The sequence below is a fragment of the Rhea americana genome, unplaced genomic scaffold (genome assembly GCF_003343005.1).
Source record: "Rhea americana isolate MKP2758 unplaced genomic scaffold, rheAme1 scaffold_9, whole genome shotgun sequence".
Lineage (NCBI taxonomy): Eukaryota > Metazoa > Chordata > Aves > Rheiformes > Rheidae > Rhea > Rhea americana.
The window spans coordinates 5,958,349-5,977,979 of record NW_028187088.1 but is presented as its reverse complement, the minus strand read 5'-3'; the positions used below and the strand labels follow the sequence as shown (position 1 = coordinate 5,977,979).

Genomic DNA, 19,631 nt, shown 5'->3' with positions numbered 1-19,631 from the left:
GGGTGGGGAAGGTCAAGGAGGTTGGTTTGTTTGCTTTTCTAATGGTGCTGTATTTCTGATTAGCAGAGCACAGATAATATAGCAGGAACTTTATCACTAGATCATCTATGTTAATTACTCTAAAGTTTGATTGTTGCATAAGAAACTGAATCTCTAGTAAGAGAGTCTCAGCCATTTATTAGAAGTGAAGACCTCATAAAAGTTTGTGTGCTTGTGTTTTGAGATAGTAAAGCATTTAAGCTTTAAGTGAGTCACTGAGAGTATTCGCATTTGTAATGGCTTTATTCTGTGCTCTTAAGGGCATTGCTAGATTGAGTCCTAGAAAATATGTGTCTTGGCTGACATTGGAGACTTGGAGAGATATTCAGGACCCTATCAGTTTCTAGTGTAAGACTGCTAAAGCCAGTGAAGTTCCATCAGGAATAAATTTGTCCTTTTTCCTAAGTCACTTTCCCTTCCTCCCAAAGCTTGAAAGTATGTGAGCTTTAAGTGTAAACGCAAATACAGAGAGCTGTTACATTGCACTTCAATGCGGACAGTTGGTGGCACAGAGCCTGCAGCTTCTATGCCCTTACCTTTACTCTGTAGTTTTACATTGCTCATCTCTTTAATTGCAGTTAAAGTTTAAAGCATTTTAGTTTTCTCTGAAGTGCTGAAGTGAGGCTGGAGGGAAAACATCACAGTTCTCTTTGAAGCTCAGCCCCTGGAGATGAACTAGTTGGTGAACTTCAGAGGACGTGGCAGAGTGCCTTTGCAGATCAGATTGCTAACCTTTACGAAGTGATTGGGCCGTTCTAACATTCCTATCTCCCATGGGAGAAGGAAAACCTTCTTTTTACACTGACTTTTGGGGAATATTAATTTAACTGTGATTTCAAGAACATTTGTATCTACTGACTGCATTGCCTGAAGAACAGACAGATTTGTATGTTGAAGGATCGGGCTTCCTCAGAGGAGTGAGAGCACTAGACATGTCTGCCATCCTTCTTAAGTGGAACTTCTGTCTCTGTGGAAAATTGCTTCATGGGTGATTTGGTGGATTCCTTAGAAAAATGCTGCCTTTTTCAACGCACAGCTATTCTACAAGCTGGCAAAGCAAACAAACTCTCATGCTGGGGTAGTGCATGCTACTGGCATCTCTTTGATCCCTGAATGGGACTGCGGGCGCAAGAATATCCTTTCCCTGCATCACACATCAATTTGATCCAGGCGCAAGTCTGAATACAGTGTGAGAGAGCAAGGGTTAGCCATCATCTCTCTTTAATGGTAATTGTTTTAAAAGCAGAAGTCACAATTTTCTGTCGTTTTGTGTGAGATCACAAGTCATCTGTCCTTCTCTCAGTAGCTGGTCTAAGTAGCCTTCACTTTAGTCATATCTAAGACATTCATGTCAGTCCCTGAGAATAGAAGGAATATCTGTTGATTTGGGTCATTGTGATCAACTGGTGCCTTGGTGCCTTGGGGATTCTGGAAATATCTTGGCCAGCTGTCTTTGAACCCATCACCCTGGATGCAACCCTGTCCAACATGCTCTAGGTGACCCTGCTTGAGCAGAGGCATTGGACTAGGTGCTCTCCAGAGGTGTCTTCCAACCTTAATGATTCTGTGATTCTGTGATTAAGCCCTGTTCTGCAGCCTGCCTGAGGAAGTGTAGTAGGTTTGATACCCAAGAAGCTGTGGTGGTGTGCTCTTCCAAGAGTAATGGGAACTCAGGGCTATATGGATGTAGATCTGGAGTCTCTTTTTTAGTGTCCATATAAAACAAGCACTGGAGGAGGAGAAGGTTTAATATCTCTCTCATTCTTCCCAGTCCTGGGAAGCTTAGCAGCCTCTATCCATGAGTGAACACAAATACATATACATGCACACTAGCTTTTGGACAAGTTGGTATTTGCATCCAAAATGTTTCCCCATCTGTTCCTGTTAGTTATTACAAACCATTCTCTGGAGTGAGGTATTCTGGCTGCTATAACATCTGTGAGTGTTGTAATGAGGTTGGTGAGAATGTAACTCACTGAAGCAGCAAGAACTAATCACTGTATATTGATAGAAGATTTGAAGAGCCTTAGATAGAGAGTGTTGCAATAATCTTCTGGGTGCGTGTATGTGGTGGGGGGTGGAGGGAATTGTGTATGTACACGTGTGGTAGTAAAAACACTCATTAACTGCAGTAGGTCTCATTATCTTAGGCAAGCACATCAATGATTCACTGTTTAACAGGCTATTTGGAAATGCCTGCTTATATGTAGAAGACAGTCTGAACCAATGTCCTCTGCAGTCCATGAGCATCTGTTTTGGAGTAAAGAAATTTTAACTGCCTCTATTTTCTCTCACAGATATTGGAATTCTCTGAGTAACCTCGTGGCTTCACTCCTGAACTCAGTCCGTTCCATTGCCTCTCTGTTGCTGCTTCTCTTCCTCTTCATTATCATCTTCTCACTCCTGGGAATGCAGCTCTTTGGGGGCAAGTTTAACTTTGATGAGATGCAAACCAGGAGGAGTACATTTGACAACTTCCCCCAGTCCCTCCTCACTGTGTTTCAGGTAAGGGCAAGAGCAATCCTGATAAAGCCAAGACATTGTTCTTGCACTGGGAGAAAGAGAGCGGGTCTTGCACCCTTCCTCTGCAGGCTTACAGTCCCTGAGACTGGAAATCAGGCTAACAGCACTAGGAGCCAGGCAGTAGGCTATGGTGTTAGAGCAGGGGTTCTCTCTCCCAAGATTGGAAACCAAAGCTGCAGTCCTCATGTGTAGCAGTGCTTCCAGTGCTTAGCAGGGTAGGACAAGAGAACAGCTCTTGCCATGTCCCAGGGTACCACCTGCATGCCAAGGCTTCGCCCTGCTGGTGTGCTCTCTACTCACACAGTACTGGAGAACAAGTATCTGTCCACAGCACCAGAGGAGAAATCAAATGCTCTTTAAGCAGGCAGCTATTTTCTGTCAAGAGCATCAGGATCATGATTGCACATGCATGGTGAAGAGAAGTGGCAGGGGGGCTGCACTAAGTGCTGTCCTCAGTGCTGTGGCTTGTACAGTCTGTCTGAAACAGCAGGCATGTGGGAGGGAAATGCCTGAACAGAGTTGTCTTGGAGAGCTGTTTGGTTTCGAACATCAGTCCTCAAGGGGACATCTCTGGTTTCTTAATACTTAGAATATAAACCTGCATTGCATTCTCTCTCTTTTTTTTTCCTTTAAATTTTCTAGATGGACACATCCAGAGTCCTCAAGCATCCTGGGGGAGGGTTTCTGTAGGATAGTAAGAGATATCTTTGTGTTAATAGAATTTTCAAATTCTCTGTGTGGTCTAACACTGTATCCCTATTGGTGGGAATGTGTCATTTAGATCCTGACTGGGGAGGACTGGAATTCGGTGATGTATGATGGGATCATGGCTTATGGCGGCCCCTCTTTTCCAGGAATGTTGGTCTGTATTTACTTCATCATCCTCTTCATCTGTGGAAATTGTATCCTTTGATGCTGTCTTTTCTCCAAGTGGGGCTGAATTTAAAGCCACTCTTTACTATTTTGTCATGTCAATAAATAATGAATTACATACCTTGCATCTTTACCTTTTCCTGAGGACTGAATTTTGGCTTGGCACTGCCAGAAGTTAAACAAGTTTGTTGAATTTTAGCTAGTGCTAAGACTTCAGGCACATAAACAGTTGTAAGAGCCAGCTACATGCCAGTTCTGCATGCCAGCTTTTATTTAGTAACTTCACATGTTTAGTGTTTTTAATTTTTATTCCCCTTAATTCCCCCGTGGGTTTTTCTTTTATGCCTTCTCCAGAAGCTAATCTCTATGTCTACCTACTATACTTACTGTATATTTTTGCTTTAATTGCCTTTTCAGTAATATATTCCATGTGCTTTCATCCAAATCTTATGTGGAACAAAAATACGTATATTACAATATGCTATATACAAGTGCTGTAGTAAGAGTAACATATGTTTGACATAATTGATCTATGTGAGATCATACATTAACTCATGTATAAACTAACGGGAACCATGTTCCATTTCACTTAATGCAACCCATGTGTCCTTCAAATAGAAAACTCTGTGCTCTGTTGTCTGCTAGCCTAAGAAGATGCTAAATTCARTCTCTGGCGTCAAGGTAAAATGAGGGCACTATATGTATCCGAGGAGGTACAAAGCACATTGCATGATTAGGCCATGAGTGTCCTTTCATAAGAATTTGCGTGTAACATGCAACTGTGGTTCTGTTCCATATCTCAGTTTGCTCCAGATTTGTTCATGTTCAGTTTCTCTTCCCTTCCAAGCCCTCCTGTGTCAGAGGTGACATTTCTTTAATACTGATTCTTCTATAAAGCCACCTTGTAAACTCAGCCATGCTCCTTTGGCCTTTCCTCATAATTCAGATCTCTCAAACCCTGTTATTTGACATTTCTGTTGACCTGCATACCCTCTCTTCAAAGTGGGATTGTGCAATTCCACTTATCTGAAGGTTGAGTTAGGCAGTCTGCCTGACAGCTTAAAAAAAGCTATAGTTTGAATCTCCTTGTGAAGTGCAGAGGAGTATGTGAGCCAGTTCAACATGCTGGCTAGCTTTGGAGCTACTAGACCTTGGAACCCACGGAGGGGGATGGTTGTGCTCAAGACTAAGCCTTGGAGTTTACTTAAAAGTTATTAAAGTATAATAAGACCCACTCTCAATAAATTTGTAGAAGAAGCTGGTGTTCAGATTAGTAATGTAAGAACTGAACGTTGACTGTCAGACAAGAAAGAAGTTGTGATTGCTTGCCCTTCAGTTGCACATGTATACCTGGTTTATAATGTAGCTTCCATGGATGGGCTATCTGCTAGGAGACAGCAGGGTTAGCAGCTTGTCCCTTCAGTGCTTCAAATCCCAAAGGAATTTTCTCTTTGGTCTCCTCAGAAATGCTTACTGTCCGTTGGATCCACTCATGTCTGTGGGAGTGCCTATAATGAGGTTGTTCAGTTTGAGTACATCAGCCAAAACCGGGAAGTCTAGATACCTAATATTATGAAGCTCTTGAAGCTCTGTTTAGGTGCTTTAATAAAAATGACCTGACCTGTCAAAGATGCAAAGCATTCACAGTTCCTGTTACCATCAGTGGGATCTGCTGAACTAAGTGAGACTCTTCTGAGAAATCAGAAACTGAAATGTAAGTGTTCAAATCTGGACTTGGATGCTTTATATCAATCAGTCTGGAAACCCCATACAGTGTGTTAGCCATTTGGATGGAAGGTGTGGGTTTGTGCATGCTGGATATGTACATCTTGAACATCTGTGTGAACTGGAAGTTTGGAAAATCCAGGAGATCTGATTACAGCTTGCTAAAAAGTTTCAATCAAGACACCCCTGGTACAATGTTGTTCTGCAGTTTTCAAAGCCCATTTTCTTTAAGTATAACACAAACAGATATCCTGCTGAATGTATTTTTGGCCATTGCTGTGGACAACCTTGCTGATGCTGAGAGTTTAACATCTGCACAGAAAGAGGAGGAAGAGGAAAAAGAAAGGAAAAAACTAGCTAGGTAAACCCATATGTATACATATCTACACTCAAATTCATGCATTTGTATGTGTCTATATACACATCCGTTATGCACATATATACATGTGCATATGTAGGTGTGTTATGTATAGCTTCTCTGGAAGGGTATATGTATTATACATATATATGTGAATAATAATTATATAATTATATATATAATTGTTTTATATAATATTTTGAATAAAATACTTGAAACTATAGGACAATAAAATCTTGTGAGTTGTAAGTCCACACAGTTGTGATGATGTGAGCGGAGGAGAGGAACTCTGGGTGACTGATGAGCTTTCAGGGTGTCTGTGGAGAAAGCATGAAATGGTGTCAGTRTGATAATGCCATTTCAGTCTCCCTATTATCTTCTGATTGCGCTGGACCACAAGGCACGTTCTCAGATTGTCACTCCCATGACATAAGATTCAGCTGTTTTTTTCTCCACATTCTGTTCTCCTCTTGTCAGTTCTCCTGGTATTTCTGCAGACTCCTAGGAGGCATGAGCTGACTGTAGAGCTTCTCTTTCATTCTCAGCAGCCAACAGTGGGGAAGTCTCTCCCTGTTTGTTAATTCTATTCACTCTCTTCCAGGCTTTTTGGAGGAGATTGTTCTACTTTGTCCTGCAGAACAGTCAGCAGGGTTTCCATAGTTCTGGGAGTGAGGTGAGGGGCAAACTGTGATCCCAGAAAAGTTGGTAGGCAAGCTAACAGAAGATCACAAACTATGGGTTGAAGACAGTTTATACTTTTGTCATTGGGTAGAACTTGTGAATGAAAACGAGATCTCTGATCACAGACATACAATATGCATGTGCACAAACACACAGGCACATACTGTCTGACACCCACCCCCCCACACACAGGAATACATGCCAGTGAGAAAGCTACAAAATAAGAGGATGCTGCAGAGAGTTAGAGCAGATTCTCTGCTTTTGCCTGCAGATGATAAAAAGGTGGTATGTATGTAATCTGGACTCAGGACGGACATGCCAGCCAGCTGAATGTTCTCGTGATGTGTGCTATACTACGTGAAGTTTCTGAAAGGCAAACAGCTTTTCACATTTGTAACTACTTGCTTTTTATCTTGTCAAATTGTTAGGACTGCTAGTCCCGAAAAGAAACAGGAGATAGAAAAAGCAGCTGTGGAGGAGGAGACAAAGGAGGAGAAAATTGAGCTGAAATCGATCACTGCTGATGGAGAGTCCCCGCCTGCTACCAAGGTCTGCTGCCAGCCACCACTCTCTGTGCAGTGATGGCAAGAACAGCTTGGGTTTCTGAGGGAATGAAAACCCTCTGCCTTGTTTGATAAAGACTTTGCCTCTTCTTCTCTTTCTGTCAGATCAACGTAGATGAGTATCAGCCCAATGAAAGTGAAGAAAAGAGCTCATATCCCACAACAGAAGTGACAGGTATTTCTCTGCTTCTTCTTATCCCTGATTCAGGAAACAAAAGCTCCAGTTGTTAATGCACATAGAGCCAAATTGCTCCATCTGATACAGTCTGAAGGCAGCAGGTGTGCAAAGCTTTTAATGCCTTCATGATGAAACAGGACAATGGGCTTACCTGTGTTTGCAGGGCTATGGACTTGATCTCTTCGAGTCCCTATGCTGATTAGATTTTTTCTCTACAAATGCCACATTATATGATTATATATATATTTTCAGTCCTTTCTGCTGTATTCAGTGTTCAGGGAAAACCCTTAACAGCCGAAGTTTTRACTGCCTTGTTTTGCACAAGTTTCTTTTCTTAATTGAAATAGTCAATGGGACCTGTTAATACAAAAGGCACAAGGTCTTAGCTTAGAGTAGGAAAAGAACATGCTAGAGCATGAGTTAGGCTAGTTTTCAAATCAGTTGGACCTAATCGTCTTCCTCCTAAAGTCTTTAAAAGCTAGTTGAAGCAACCTTTTCTGGCAGTTTTTCTTTGAGAAGTCCTGAAGGCTGGATATTTTAGAGAGGTGGAGCAGAGGAATTATAAGCTAGACAATGAAACTTTCATTCTTGGAAAAGTGCTGGAACAAATGCTTAAACGAACTATATAACTGCAAGATAAGGAGATGACTAGCAACCAACATAGATTTGCCAAGAACAAATTGTCAAACCTCTCTAATTGTCTTCTAAAAGAGGCCAACAGAACTTGTATATGGAGGAGAAGTAAGTGTCATATGCTTTAATTTTGTATCATCTCTTACAAAATTCTCATAAGCTGGCTAGAAAAACATGGTCTAGATGATTGGGAGAGAAATCAGTCAGACCATTTAGGTGGAGAGTATTTGCTCAAGTGAGGTTCTACAACACAAAGGTCTGTCCCGGGTTCAGTGTTAATGACCTGAATGATGGAGGAGAAAGTATGCTTATTATTTTTGCAGATGACGTGAAGCTAGAAGGGACTGGAAGCATGCTGAAGGAGCAGCATTAGAATTCAAAGAGATCTTGAGGAAATGGAGAAATGGTTTTAAAAAAGTTGAAAGTGCAAGGCTCTACCTGTAGGCAGAAATGAACAATTCACAAATAAAGGATTTTAGGTGACAGCTAGTTAGGTAACAGCCCTGAGAAAAGAATCTGAATCCTGTTATGGATTACAAACTCAGCAGGCCAACAACATGGTTGCATGCAAAAAGCAAAACATGAAAAACGTGAACTCTTGGTCAACTTATGGGTTACTTCTAATAGTCCAGTGAAAGCTAACCTGAGCATAACAATTGTTTTATTCTGTTCACCATTAAGACAATCTCAGCTGGAGTACTGTGTCTCATTTTGGGAGCTTTAGATAGGAGAAGTGGAGTTCAATTGGAAGGAGTCTAGAGGAGCTTGGTGAAAGTAATGAATGTGGGAAGCAACAAACTAAGATTGAAAGAACTGTGTGTGTCTGAGGWAGGGAAGGCTAAAGAGAGCTGTCTTCAAATGCATAAAAGGCTGTTATAGGTAGGAGGAGAATAATCTTTTCTTCTCCTTTACAAGAGAAGTAACAGACTAGATCACACTATGGGAGAATTTTCTAATGGTAAGGCCAGAAAAGATTGTGAAGATGRTTGTGGAAGCACAGCATCACTGACTGTTATTAAGAACAGGTCAGAAAAATATCTGCCAGAAAACACTAATATGTAATAACTGTGTGAGCCTGGCTTGGCAGAGGCATGAAATAGAGGACCTTCTGTGATCCTTTCCTACTCTGTTTTTCTGTGTTTCTATGGTTATGTAACAGTCTGTAGTAGGTAATAAATCATATTCTCTTTTATTCTGTAATTCTTAGTAAATGTTTGTAAACAGGTTGATCTGATAGGGTGAAAAAAGACACATTAGTTCATTTTAGACGGACAAGTGTTTCAGACAAGCAGAAAGGAAAACTATTCCTTGTATTTGATTTTCAATACAACCCCCCCCCCCGCATTTGCTGCACTTGTATTCATCAATATTTGTAGGAATAGACGGTTGTTCCAACATCATGCAATAGTGTTTTATCTTGGCTAGGGGAAAATACTCCAGCTTTAATCTTCCAAGCATCCCTGTCGGCACAGGCCACTTAGTGGACATCCACAATCAGTGGCTAAAGGAATTGGGGGAGAGTTTAGTAATAAGCACGTATTAAAACAGCCTGAGACAATTCTGGTCGTGGTTGTTGACTGATTTTGATTTGCAGACCCCTACATTTTTCAAAAGCCACCTGTATTGCAAATTTAAGCCTACTGATAATAGAATTACTTTCTTAGTTGCCTTTTGTGGAGAGCCTGAGAAATCACCCATTGAGTAGACTGTACTTCAGAAAATACCATCTACAATTTGTGTTAGTGATGTTTTATCTGTAGCCATACCTAGGACTAGAATGCAGAAAATCGAATAAGTAAAAGCACTTCTAAGCTCCTACTTTGAGGTGCCAGTCCCTGGCTTGTCATACTTTTAAAGCAAACCCAGAATCTGAACAAAGAATCTGTATTTTCCTGACATATTTAGTTTTCCAAATGCTTAGACTATCTTCTGTCTCCTAAAGTGTTATCAGAGCAAAGGGACAGCATCTTGGTAATTTGTCATTGTATCATACTATTTCTAAACAGATTATTCCCAGAACTGTTTTTTACTACCTTTATGAAGACTGAAGTTACTTTTCCTCTTTTCAAACAGTCTGGAAGTGTTAGCTATTTGCTGAAAATGAGAGCCAACCGTTCATACTATTAACTGACCACTTCGTTCAGACTCATGGAATTCATTGTAAGGTTCAGATAGTGTACATTTTTATAAATCCCTTTTTAGATCAGATGATGTACCATAGTCATCTCTGTATAAAGCTCTGAAATACAAAGGTCCTCTCTGACCTGACGTGACACGTGGCATCTGTCTTGGATAGTCAGTTCTGGAGGACGAGGCTCCAAGGCTTCCCCTGGCATTAGCAAGCAAGAATTTCCCAGTTACAGTGTGTACCTCTGTCTCTTTATCAACTTTATTGTGTCCATCTGACCACTCCAAAGTCCTTTTGCTTACAGCTAATCAGTATAGTTGTGCTGCAGGAGATGCTGCGTAACCACATCCTGTCAATCTGGGACAACACCTTTTTTGCCCATTTCTTGCATGTTGATGCATTTCAGCTGTGCTTGGAATGCAATATCCTATTGCTTCTTAGATGCAGTCAGCTTGTTCTGCCAGTTTTCCATTTACAATTTAAGGCCAGTGACCTTCCCATGGTTGTGTGTCATTCCATCCTCTGAAAATCCTTCACTTTCATTGCAAAAATCCAGTGTTCAAAAACATTTTGAAATGCTCAGTTCATCTATTTTTTCCTCTGTTCTTCAAACCTACTCCCTACCCCACCCTACCTCCTGTTAGCTTTCATTTCCTCAACCAGTTTTCTCCATAATCTCTTCTGACTGCTACACAGTACTRCTCTTATCCCCCAGAATCCTCCGTGTACTTGCAACTCATCAGTTTGCCTATCCCCTTTGCTGGAAGGCAAGACTAGTTGTACCAGAGATTTGTGTACACTGGACGGTTTATTATGATGATATGTTTATTATAGGAAGACAGGGAGCAAGTTTTGCAGTCTAGTACAGAAACAGAACAAGAATACAGAATGTCAGATGAAGGAAAAAACTTAGGATGATTCATGGGAGCCTAAAGCAAAGTAGTGCCCTTACGCAGGAGTTCTGGTCTTTGTATAACAAGAGAAAAAAATTCTCATAATCAAACTTCTAACTGATGCTACACTGTAGCCTCATGTGTGTGCTTATGGATTTACAGCCAAAGGACATCAGCATTCTAATAAGGCATAATTCAAAACGACAGTCCTGGATTTGAATTTTCTTGAACCTGAGGAAATCTGAACTTGGCCGTTGAGTCATATTTCTTTATGATTTTGGGGCAGGCTTCACTAGAAGGGTCACTTTTTAAACACAAATATGCCTTAGGTGTAAAATACAGTCAAAGAGCAGGTGTTGGATTTCAGCAGATGTACTCCCCAGCCTATTTATGAATACTGCCTTGACCCTTGCTTATATGCATACTGGAAGCTATGCAATATACTGTTTCTTTGTACTGGTAGAAAGCTTAGGTAGTGGCCTGAGCTAAGGCTGTAATCATGTGTTACCCTTTGAGTATTTGTCCCTCAGCTTGTCCTTTCTTCTGAGCCCTAAACCCTACTTTAAATGAAAAACATTTAGAACATTACTTTTTTTTTCATGGCTGAGAGACTGAATATGTTTTCTAGTCTGAAGCTATATGGTTGCCAGAATGTTCTTTATGGTCTTCATGAAGCTGATCCTTCTGCTGAGAGTCCATTTTTCTGGGGCATTATTCCATGCCCATTTGAAATGACTTTTTTCAACATCCCTCTGAGAAAAATAAAAAGAGTGATCCAGTGGTAAAGGCACAGAACTAGGACTCAGAACAGTGGTCTTTTAAGTAAGAGTTCTCAGATATCCTAAGTAATCAGGGACATTGGTATTCCAGACTGTTAAAGAAGAAAAAAGATGTGCTTATCTCCCTCACTGTTTGCCAGCCCACTTTGAAATTTGTAGATATCTGATGTAAGTTCTAAATATTGTAATTATTATGTAATTATGAACATTAACATTGGACTAGACCAATTTTACAAGTGCTGTGTACAAAAGTAGTTCTGATAGAATGCTTCTTAAACCAATAAGATCTATAGAAAGAAAATTATATTATAAAAGAAAAATGAGCTGTTAGAAAATAGACTTACTCAAAAAGTACAAACTCCTTGTACTAGCTCAAACATTTATCCAAAAATCTATCATGTGTCTTTGAGCTGAATTCTTGCTACTGTAAGTGTACATAGAGAGGCCTATTTGCATGCAATAATGGCATGCATTGAAAAGGCCACTTTTTTGCTGTYTCTAATATCTAGATTAGAGTCTGTGCTGATTCATCTGTTCTTTCTAATGTGTCTATTACCAGGCCAAGCACAGCACCTGACCGTAAAGGAACAGGCTCTTTCTGGAATTTATCTTGCTTCATAGAGTCCAGATAAACATTTTAACTGGAGTTTCCTTCTTTACTTTAGCTGGAAGATGAATGAGTTGGATGTAATTTGTCAGACTCCCTTCTTAAAATATTTCTTTTTGTCTTGCTAATTAAATGAGAGGATTGTGAACTTTAAAATAGTAAGATCATATCATGTCATTTCCAAAACAGCATCTCATTTCAACGGGTAGGGGAAGTCCTCAAAAGTGGAAGGTACTCTCATATTGCCATTAGTCCCCATCTCTGTGTTTTCTTCCTTGAGGGCAGTCACTGATATGCACAGTGCCTGGAGTCCTGCTTCATAGGCATCAGGTTCAAAAGTCTCAGCTTTGTCGCCTGCCCTTCCATTCTTCTCTTTTCTGAATTCTGAAAAGTGGCAATTTTAAGAATTTCTGATTGTTGTAAGACAAAGTACATGTCCTCCATGTTTGCTCTGTGGCTTCTGTGCACTCTTACAGGTGCAACCCCATGTGTGGCAATAGCTCCATGCAGAGCTCTCACAGAGGGAGAGGAGAAAAGCAGATCTTGATATGATTTGAGGAAAATACAATGCAGTTCAATAAGGATGAGATCAAAATGCCACTCTTGGGAATAGTCTGCAGCACAAATGCAGAGTGGGGAATGACAGACTAGGCAGCAGTTCTGCCAAAAAGGATTTGTGCTTTGCACAGATCAGGAACTAATGGCAACATAATGTCAGGATGTGATGAAAAAAGTGCCAAAAATGACATTCAAACAGGAAAATAGTATTACAAGATATAAGAAGTAATCTAGTTACTCTCAGAAGTAGGACCTAAACTGCAGAAAGTTGTGGGAGAAAATGGCAGAAAACTTGAAGGAAAGTATCAAGAATGATCAGAGGTCTAGGGAACACAGCACATCAGGAAAGACTACTTTTGTTTTCTCTAGGAACCAGAAAACCTAGCAGAGACATAATAACAGAAGGCTGCTGAAAGGAGAAATGAATTATCTCTTTCCTGTGTCCATGGAAAATAAGACAATAGTTAGTGGATTTAGACTACAGCAAGAAGGATTCAGGTTAGTCATTAGAAGAAGCTTTTTTGTAGAAGAGATAGTGAACCATCTGAAGAGACTATTATGAGGAGGTTGTGGACTTACCAGCATTGATGGTTTTACAGTCAGACTAGATCAATGTCTGCTGGGAAGGGTGCTGAGCAGCAGATGCTGCCGTGGAGGGGAAGGAACCTTGAGCATGCATCTTCCTATTTGGATGATCCTAAGTGTGTAGCTATAGTTCTGATAGAGACAAATACCCCAGAAGTCTAGAATGGGTTGTGTTTTGTATTAAAAGACAAAAATGCTTCTTGCAGCAGAGGAAGATGAGGAAGAACCTGAGATGCCAGTTGGCCCTCGACCTCGCCCAATGTCAGAGCTGCACCTCAAGGAAAAGGCTGTGCCCATGCCTGATGCCAGCGCATTTTTCATCTTCAGTCCTAACAACAGGTATTTTAGAGGCTGGTCTACTGGAACCAGGAGGAGACAGGTACCCCTTTGACCCTGAGTCCCAAAGGCTATGTGCTGTGAAGCTCCCTTCAAGCAGTTCGTACCAGAGGCCTCCTTTCGCCAGTCTTTCCTTCAAAGGCCCTGGCATGAAATCTCCATGAAAGCCTGGCTGTAGGGAGCCCCCTAACAGCATGCCTGTTCAATGAGAGAGAGGTCAGGGCACCTGCAATATTTGATTTAAAATATAAATCACAAAAGCTTTGGAAATAAGGGACTCTGAAGCAAGTCAGCAATTGGAATTCTCCAACGTGTACAGATCCAGATTCAAACAAGCCATCAGGTAGGCAGTCAAGCATGAGGAAGGCCTCTTGTCCTAATGACTGCTCAAAATCTATTCCCAGTAGGAAGTTCCTGTGTCTCTGCTTACTCCTACCTTCAGGAGTGAGAATGCAGGAAACAAGACAGGGAAAAGGAGAGTCCACAGCTCCCAAGGCTGGCTGAGGAGAGTAATTTTTCTCTCAAACTCTTCCCTCAGACTCCTGCAGGCAGTGTGGCTTCACATTTCCCCACCTCTCTTCTCAGTACAGATGTGTGAGACAAGTAATGTGAATGCAGGGTTATATGTATCTTTCGAAGGGTGCAGAAATGAGCTAATTGCCCAGTGCTCTGTGCGATACCACGTGTCCCAACCTCTTCCTGGGGACTATGCTTCTAAATACGTCCCTGAAGTAAGGCAGAGCAAAATGGAATTTAGAACCAGTCTATGCACAGCAGGGCCTGTGCCACTCCTCCTTGGTATGTGTGTAACAGGGAAGGACAAGCAGTGATTGGGACTCATGTACTGTAATGTCAGCTTTATCTGCTGTTGCTTGTTGAAGAAGTAAATTAACCTCTGCAATCATCTATGGAATTGGTATAATAGGAGCTTGGAAGCTGAACAGCCAAAAGTAGAGCTGAACAGACTAACAAAGTGTCTCTAGAATTATGCATAGGACTGTTATGAGGCTTAACTCCTCATACTCTGATGTTGTATGGAAGGTGCTTTAATGGTTTCAAGTAAGCACACTGCCATTTGATGGGAGACTGCTACTTACCTGTGCTAGTTTCCTGCTAAGAGCAGCAAGCACTTTATATTAGGCTGAACATTAGCAGATACCCTGCTTGGCATGATGTTGTCCTGTCAGAAGCCCTTTCCAGAAGCCAGGCTTCCTTACATTCATTTTGATGGGTTTTGTGCGCTGGTAGCAGGTGGATCCCCTGTGACTTCTGCCCAGTGACAGTCCAGTCTCAGCTCGGAAAGACAGTAGTGACTACAAAGCCTGTTTCTGCTGCTTTCATCTAACTTGTTCACAATGAATGAGAGTGAGTGATGTAATTTCAAGTTGACAGGTTTTAGACCACATATAAATCATGAAAGGCTCTGTCAGGAGAGGCTGGCTGTGCTCTCTTCAAACGCACCAAACATGAGTCTTACAGGCAGCCTATCACACCTTGTGTATCATTTCGTGATATCGAGATCCAAGGGAGCCCAGCACCTAGTAGGGCCAAGCACAGCTATCTGGGCCATGATTTTACCTGCTGCTGGAGCTAAGCAAATCTGCTCTGCAGAGCAGTCCTCCAGGTCCAGTCCTGCTGGCCAAAGAGGAGGGGGGAATGTTTCCCATGTCTTGCCTTTCTCTGAGAGATAAAGTTATGCCTCTCCTCTCTCTTGCAGGTTTCGTGTCCACTGCCATCGAATCGTTAATGATAACATTTTCACCAACCTGATCCTATTTTTCATCTTGCTCAGCAGCATCTCCCTGGCAGCCGAGGACCCTGTCCGACACCTCTCCTTTAGGAACCAAGTATGCTTCCCATTCTCCTTCCCTTGCAGTGTGTTAAGAGTGTGGTACAAACAGATCACCAGTCAAAGCCAGGAAAGGCAGAAAAGACTGCATCAGAGACTTCTGGAGTGACTTTCTGCACTGATTTGTGTCTTTTGTAGGCGTTGTGAATGTGAAATCACTGAGGGGGTGTGAGTCAGGGCAGAATTTGGCCCCTAGTTCATTTCATAAGCATCTGTCGGAGAAGAAGGGACAGGATACTGAAGCAAAATTACTGTTTCTTGGGATTTGAGGCATTAAAGAGGGGGGTAGAAACACTGGTTGGGGTTCAGATCATTCTAATTCTTGTGATTTGCAAGTTCCCTTTGGAACATCTGCTCTCCTGCCTTACGCTTGCTTTACAGCTAAAAAAAACGCATGGTCTGATTCTTACTCTGTTTGCCCTGGTATAAATCAGGAGTAACATTCCTGAGTTTGGCGCAGTCACTCTGGGGGAYGTCAATGTCATTAAGGTTAGAATCAGACTGTTTGAACACAAGCTGCAAAGTAAATGTGTCTGAAAGGCTACCAAATTTGAGTAGAAAATGTGCCGTGTTCCTCTCCTGGCCAGGCTGGGGGAAAGAGAGGAAGGCATTCAGCACAGAGATGCATTCTGTCCTTCCTTTCTGGACATTCCTGTTAGCCTTTTGAAATGTTCAGTGGTCTCCTAAGTCTGCCAGTAGTTGTTTCCATTAATCTGGGGTTACTGTAGAAATCAGAAGTGTCTGCAGTCATATGTGACACTCCTGATCTCTGCTGTCTGCAGCAGCATTTGGGCATCTTTCTGCTTGAATGCTGGAAGAATTTGCTAGAGTTGAACAGTGGGCCAATTTATTTATTGTTTAATATTAAAACCATAATTGAACGCTCAGTGTTCTGCCTCCCCTGAAATATCCTGGCCGATACATGCATTTGCAGAGAAGATGATAGTGGAGGTTTATTCCTGAGCGTATCTCAGAGCTGCTTTGCATTTTATCCTGAAAGAAGATGCTAAATAATACAGTCAAACCTGTGCCACCAATGACCCACACTTCCACATAGCTGAGTGTGTCTATCATGTAGAGCTAAACGTATGTCAGCCTTAGCATTGGAGAACAATGCCAGTGGCGTATGGGCTTCTGACACACCACAGAAGCTGCTGAAGAATACATTGCAGAGAGATTTAAATGAGAAAAAATTAATCAAAGCTAGTTGTCCTGAATAGATAGCTAGAAGCTTGGGACAAATTGTTTTGGCCATTTAAATCCACTGCTGCTGCATGAAAATCTGTATTTAATTTTTGCAGGTACGGATGTTTAAAATTGTATCAAGTAAGAGGATACTGACAAAATGTTTGGGTTGGAAATGTGATCTGCCTTTACGCTTTGCAGACAGTAGAACACTAAGAATATGTCCTGCCCTGTGCCTGCTCAGAGGGCTGGAAGGGAAGGAAATAGAGGTGCAGGTGAACTAATTGCCCCTGCCCTTGCTCTGAGACAACATAATCAGGTATTAACCTATTCACATGGACTTTTGCAGCCTAGTTTCTGCTGTTAACACAAACCCACAAACCGTTCCAGACAGGAAGACAGGAATGAAGAGATCCTCCTCCAACAAGGGTTAACAAAGAGCTTTGGAAAGGAGGAGTCTTCTTTCCTGGAGTGGGCTAGTGGCTGCGTCTTTCTTGTGTTGTACAGAGCTCGGGCAGCAAGTCTTTGGAGTGTCTCTCCAATCTGATCAAACAGCCTCAAAACTCAAGCAAGACCTAAAATTTTATAAGCCCACAATGTTCTCCTGTTTGGCATTCTGGCAAGGCGCTCTTTCATTTTAATTTATTCTGGATTAAATACTTTAATAATTTAATAATATTATTAAATTAAATAGAAGATGATAAATGTGCCTGCTGGTAAATGATACTGCCTGCGCAGGTGATCTGTGGTCGTTTCCAGCAGGCATGATTTCATCTAATCAGCAGCTCTTTACTAGCTGCAGCTATGGGGCCACATTCACCAGTATGGTCTAGCTGCTTTGCTGTGCTTTGGTGATGTAAAAGAGCKGCAGACCCAGCTTAATCATCCATTTAATCAAGTTTATGACTGCTTTATGTTAGTGGAGTGATGCTCAGCAGTCTGAGAGTACCTATGAATCTGACCTATTGGTTATAAAATTATTCTGTTGATATAATAACCAAATGTCAGGACCTAGTAGGCTGTAATGCACAGGGACATTTCCAGTTATAATGTATGGAAGTTAATATAGGATGCAACTGAGGGTAGTCCATCCTTGAAATAGCACTTTTTTAATTCTTTAAGTTGCAAATATATGTGGAGCCCAAACTAGCCTTGAAGAGTGAGAACAACTTCTACAGAAGTCAAAAATTGAACAGTGACTTGACGAATTTTAAGTTATACAGTCACAGTAAGTGATACATCTTTTTGTGTTTGATCTTCAGTGACTGCAAATTGGGATGGATTTAGGTCATGCTTAAATGATGCAATCTAAAATAACACTACAGTTTGCAATAGCTATCTCATTGCCCAGGGCATAACAATCTGTAAGAATCTAGCTATTCTTTGTTAAGCTGTAAGTCTGGGTTAGGATAAGCGCATCCAGATACAGTAAAGACCTGTGGGATGCATAACATCTTCCTGGTGGTGGAGAAGAGTTTGCTGCTTTATGTTTATTAGTGTTTCAGTAGTAAAGGCTTAAATTAAACAAATGACCAGGTTCCTACTGCTTCTACATAGTGATTATTCAGTTTATAACTTGGTTAAGCTAAGAGGACAGTAATCCAACAGAACAATACTTTTTGTTTGATTTTTCATTGTTTGTGGTGTAGGCAAAACAAAAGGGTTTGGGATATTGGAATATACTGGGAAAAAGGAGTCTAATTCTGTAGTCAGTAGTAAAGTTCCCATTTGCTTCTGGGGGATGTAAATTGGTCTGCAGTAAAAGACATTTCTGTCCTTAATGCTGCTACTTTGAAAGTCAAGTTACATTTCCAGACTTTCTGTTGCCTTCTGTGGCCCTATTTTGTGGCTTACTATGTACAACTCTGTTAAGCCCACTATGGAGTCTAAGTTCATGGGACTGTTGAGCTTTTCAGCTTACTTGTTCCCCAGAATGCCAATGGAAAGATGCAAAATCTAAGCTAGGCATCTCTAGTGGATGAACAAATTATGACTCCAAGATAAAGCTGCAGTTATGTTCAATTCTGTTCAATTGGCAGAATGCATATTTGTTATTCATCCTAATCCAGGGCAAGTCAAGACATTTATAAAAAGAAGAACTAGAGCAGCCCCTGTGCATCAATTTGCAGTTTGTTTTCCTTCCTTTGCAAAAGTCACAGAACGAACCTGAAATTAATAAGAAGGAATTGCATGTTTTCCACTGAGAGACTAGACATTCTTGTATTCTCAGTTTGGAAATCTATTGGGGAAGACCCTTGAACTGTCTGTTCTTTACAGATACAAATTTAAAAGAAAAGAGAGAGGGAAAAAAAGGCCTACAACAACTAAGAACTTGTTTTGCCTTCAAAGCCCTGATAGTTTTGTAACTCAGCAAAGATTATCATTTAATGTACTTCTTGTCACCTGTACCAAGACTTTCACTGCATTCAACAGGACATCATTGTAAAAGTATTTCCTGTATTTTCCTCTTTGTCCCCTTGTTAAGAGGCTTGTGTATTTGATTTTGAATTGTGATTTCCCATTCCAGTGGTCAGTCACTGATATACCCTCCCCACTCCTATTCCCTTTTGTTTTTACAGATTCTCTTTTATTTTGATATAGTTTTTACTGTCATTTTCACCATTGAAATTGCTCTAAAGGTAAAGTGCCCATCTTCTCTACCATTACTCAATCACAAGCTTACTAGTTTTCTGCCACTATCTGTTGCTAACACACACGCCTGTTTGTTCCTGGGTCACGCTCAGTACCACTAACCCAATTGTGCTTATTTTTCAGATCCTAGGCAATGCAGACTATGTCTTCACTAGTATCTTTACATTAGAAATTATTCTTAAGGTAACAAATCTGAGCAATACACTTCTTCCTTTCTTCTCTCTCTCTCTCTCTMTCTATCTATCTATCTATCTTTTTTTCTTGTATCACTTTAAACCCCAATATTATCTCTACATACAGGATTGCTTATCTTTTGATATGATCCTTTTAGTAGTTGTGGAAGTCTCCTGTGAAATTTTGATATTCAAACTTGTAATATCCAATATCAGCACGGTCCTCTACTGGGGAATCACAATGAAAGGATGGATTGGGAAAAGTAAGAGAGGACCAAGAAAAAGGCCAACACCTCAAAATTTGCTCTCTCCA

The 19,631-nt window shown here is 41.0% G+C and overlaps 1 protein-coding gene across 3 annotated transcripts in view; it reads left to right on the top strand.

The window, feature by feature from the left end:
* The window catches only part of CACNA1C (calcium voltage-gated channel subunit alpha1 C), a 493,339-nt gene that overhangs the window by 388,817 nt on the left and 84,891 nt on the right, over positions 1-19,631 (top strand). For 2 of the 3 annotated variants that reach the window (XM_085324021.1, XM_085324020.1), the window contains 8 exons: positions 2,337-2,544; positions 3,344-3,464; positions 5,407-5,521; positions 6,628-6,748; positions 6,868-6,937; positions 13,330-13,462; positions 15,177-15,306; positions 19,269-19,328. In XM_085324021.1, coding sequence (XP_085180147.1) covers positions 2,337-2,544; positions 3,344-3,464; positions 5,407-5,521; positions 6,628-6,748; positions 6,868-6,937; positions 13,330-13,462; positions 15,177-15,306; positions 19,269-19,328 — 958 coding nt within the window. Of the gene's footprint in view, positions 1-2,336; positions 2,545-3,343; positions 3,465-5,406; positions 5,522-6,627; positions 6,749-6,867; positions 6,938-13,329; positions 13,463-15,176; positions 15,307-19,072; positions 19,133-19,268; positions 19,329-19,631 lie in introns of all 3 variants that reach the window. The other variant, XM_085324022.1, reaches the window with a different exon arrangement.